This window comes from Elephantulus edwardii, unplaced genomic scaffold (assembly GCF_000299155.1).
Source record: "Elephantulus edwardii isolate Elephantulus edwardi_28Jun2011 unplaced genomic scaffold, EleEdw1.0 scaffold00228, whole genome shotgun sequence".
Lineage (NCBI taxonomy): Eukaryota > Metazoa > Chordata > Mammalia > Macroscelidea > Macroscelididae > Elephantulus > Elephantulus edwardii.
The window spans coordinates 1,176,206-1,178,870 of record NW_006399978.1 but is presented as its reverse complement, the minus strand read 5'-3'; the positions used below and the strand labels follow the sequence as shown (position 1 = coordinate 1,178,870).

Below are 2,665 nucleotides of genomic sequence, written 5' to 3'. Positions count from 1 at the left end.
ATGAGGTGGATTGATTCAGTGACTGGGATAATTGGGATGGGAGTGTCAGAGACAGTGCGATTGGCACAGGACAGAGCAGAGTTTCGGGCTGTTGTACATAGGGTCGCTATGAGTCGCAAGCAACTCCACATAACAGCAACAACAACAATCCCTTCCCAGATGACTCTTTCACCTCTGGCCTCTGAGCGCAACCACCTCCTGCCGCAGTACAGACTGGATCTCTGTAGGTGAAGCCAAAATTAAGCTGTACTGTGAGGTTGGAAAAGGAATACGGTGTGTGGATCCACAACAAACAGTATCATGGGGGGTCGAGGGGCGATCTTATGGCCCAGGGAGTCCCACAGCGTGGCGACATGCAGGAGCCCAGGATGCAGACACTTGTTCTGACTATGCATGGCCACGGAAGGGGCGGAACTTAGTCTTAAGAAATAGAAAAAAGGTGAGAACCCAGGATGGAGGGTGGGGGTGGGAGTGTCTCAGTTTTTATGGGTCCTGACATTAGCTTCCTGCAGCCTCTTACTTACATCACCTGAGCCAGCCGGCCATGGCTGTGCTTTGACTAGGTGGGGAGGTAGCCCAGACGGAGGGGTACCATTTCAGAGGCAGACATGACCACAACCTCGGAGAAACCGAGCAGGGCCGGAGGCAGACAGCGCCCTATGGGGAGAGAAGTCGGGACCATAAGCCAGCAGACGTGGGGCGCGCGGGTAGAGAAATGTGCGCGCTGCGCGCGAAGCGAGCAGGAGATGTCTGACTTCGCCTAGAACTATTTTTCGCAGAGAGGTGGCAGCCCCTGCCCCGCCCCCGTCTCCTCGGGGCCACACAGCTCCCCTCTCCACAGTGTCCCTCCCTCTCCCGTCATCCAGAACTGTTCCCCCAGCCCTTCTCCCTCCTTGATCACCCCACCACCACCGCACTCTGTATCCCGCCCCGTCTCTCTCCCGTGCCCCTCCTCCCGCATCATTGCCTCGCCCCCCATAGTCTCCCCACTGCGGCAGCTTGGCTGGGCCCGCGGCCCCCGCCCGTCCGCCCTCACCTCCTCCCTCCCTCCCTTCAGTCCTTCCCAGCCCCCTTCCCCTCCCGCTGCCCCCCGCCCTGACCGACCCATCTGCGGGTCCGCAGCGCCGCCCGGTGGTCTAACTGTCCTGGGCGCGCCCGAGGCAAAGGGGGGGGGGTAGTTACAAAGTGGGCGGCCCCGCCCGCGGTCCCCTCCCTTAGGCCCGCTCCTCTGAGTCTCAGCCCAGGACTCACTCGGACTCTCCTTGGGACGCGTCCTTCGAGGGCGTCCAGCCGCGGCGTTCTGATCAGGTAAGCCCCCTGGGGCCGCGGGAGGGAACCGGCCCTGGGAAGAGATCAGGGCGCGCTGCCGTCGGGGACCAGTGTCAGAGTCCTGGGTGTGAATGTACGCCGCCTTTTCGACTTTACGATCTCCACTGTGAAGATCCACTGGAAGTGGCCAGGGGAACCCAGGAGGGCTCTCCAGGGGAAGGCCCAATTGCAGGCAGGATATGGCACTCTGTGATGACGACCCACTCCCCTCCTCTAGGGCCTCAGTGGGCCATACCCGCCAGGACAACCCCACGTTGAAGCTATTTGCTCACTCTTGCAGTTTCCTGGTTGGTATCCAGGCCAGGCGGTGGGGACCTGTACTCTGAGTTAACTGTTCTTGGGCACAGTTCTAAGAATCCACAGTTCTGTCAGTTTTTACACCCCTGGAGACCCCTGGAGGCCTGGGCACCTCTCCACAGCTGCCAGATGTCCTTGACAGGGCTCCACATGTGCTGCCACAGGCCTGGTTATTTCTTTATCTCTAACATATCTTCAGCTTCTTCTGAGAATTGGAGAGCCTAGTCAATTCACTTTTATCTTGAAATGAGGTTGGCAATCTTTTAACTTGTGCTGGCCATGGATGGAGTGACCAGGCTAGACCGAGACCCTAGACTGGCCTTCTTGGCACTCTTACGACAATGTGAGAGGGCTAATGGGTCACCCCTCACATACTCACCTAGAGAGTCAAAAAGAGCTCACCACCCACCATCCCTCCTAAGATGGGTGAGAATCACCGGGTAACCCCTCACTGAATAGTGTCGGCTCAGGGGAAAATTGGAAGTGGAGATCCTGAGTGACAAGGGGATCTAGCTAGTCTTGGACTCCCCATGGGGCAGAAGCAATGTTTCAGGCCCCGGCACTCACTGGTTGTGTAAGACTACCTCTTGCTACCACTGTAACAGCAGCACAAGTCAAAATAGGGGTATGGAGCCCTCAGGCTTGCAAGCTCGGTGACAAGTGCTCACCTGGGGAACACCTTGACCCTATGCAAGAGGAAAGTGGTACTCACCCACCCGCACCCCAGGGACCAGACATCACACCTCCCTGAGTGTCTTTTTTTTGTCATTGTTGCTGTGTTGAGTAGGAACTAACTCAGCTGACCCTCCAGTGGGTTTTCCAATCAAACAGGAGGAGAGTACCATCTTTATCCTAGTTGAATTTGAACTTTGAGCCTTTGGGTTGGCAGTGTAACTCCTTACCATTAAGCCACCAGAGCTTCCTGAATGTCCTTTAGGAAAAGATCAATTGATCTTAAGAGAATACACAAGAAGGAGGTTTGGAGACACACAATTTACTTTTTTTTTTTTTACTTCCGATAACAGTTTTGGTATTGCAG

At 56.2% G+C, this 2,665-nt stretch overlaps 1 protein-coding gene across 1 annotated transcript in view; it reads right to left on the bottom strand.

Annotated features, from left to right (window-relative positions):
* LOC102847276 (heat shock transcription factor, Y-linked-like) overlaps nt 1–395 on the bottom strand; it is a 162,593-nt gene extending 162,198 nt beyond the window's left edge. Inside the window, exon 1 of the mRNA XM_006898407.1 lies at nt 295–395. Within this exon, the coding sequence (XP_006898469.1) occupies nt 295–395 (101 nt within the window). The remainder of the gene's footprint in view (nt 1–294) is intronic.
* Nucleotides 396–2,665: the final 2,270 nt, after the last annotated feature.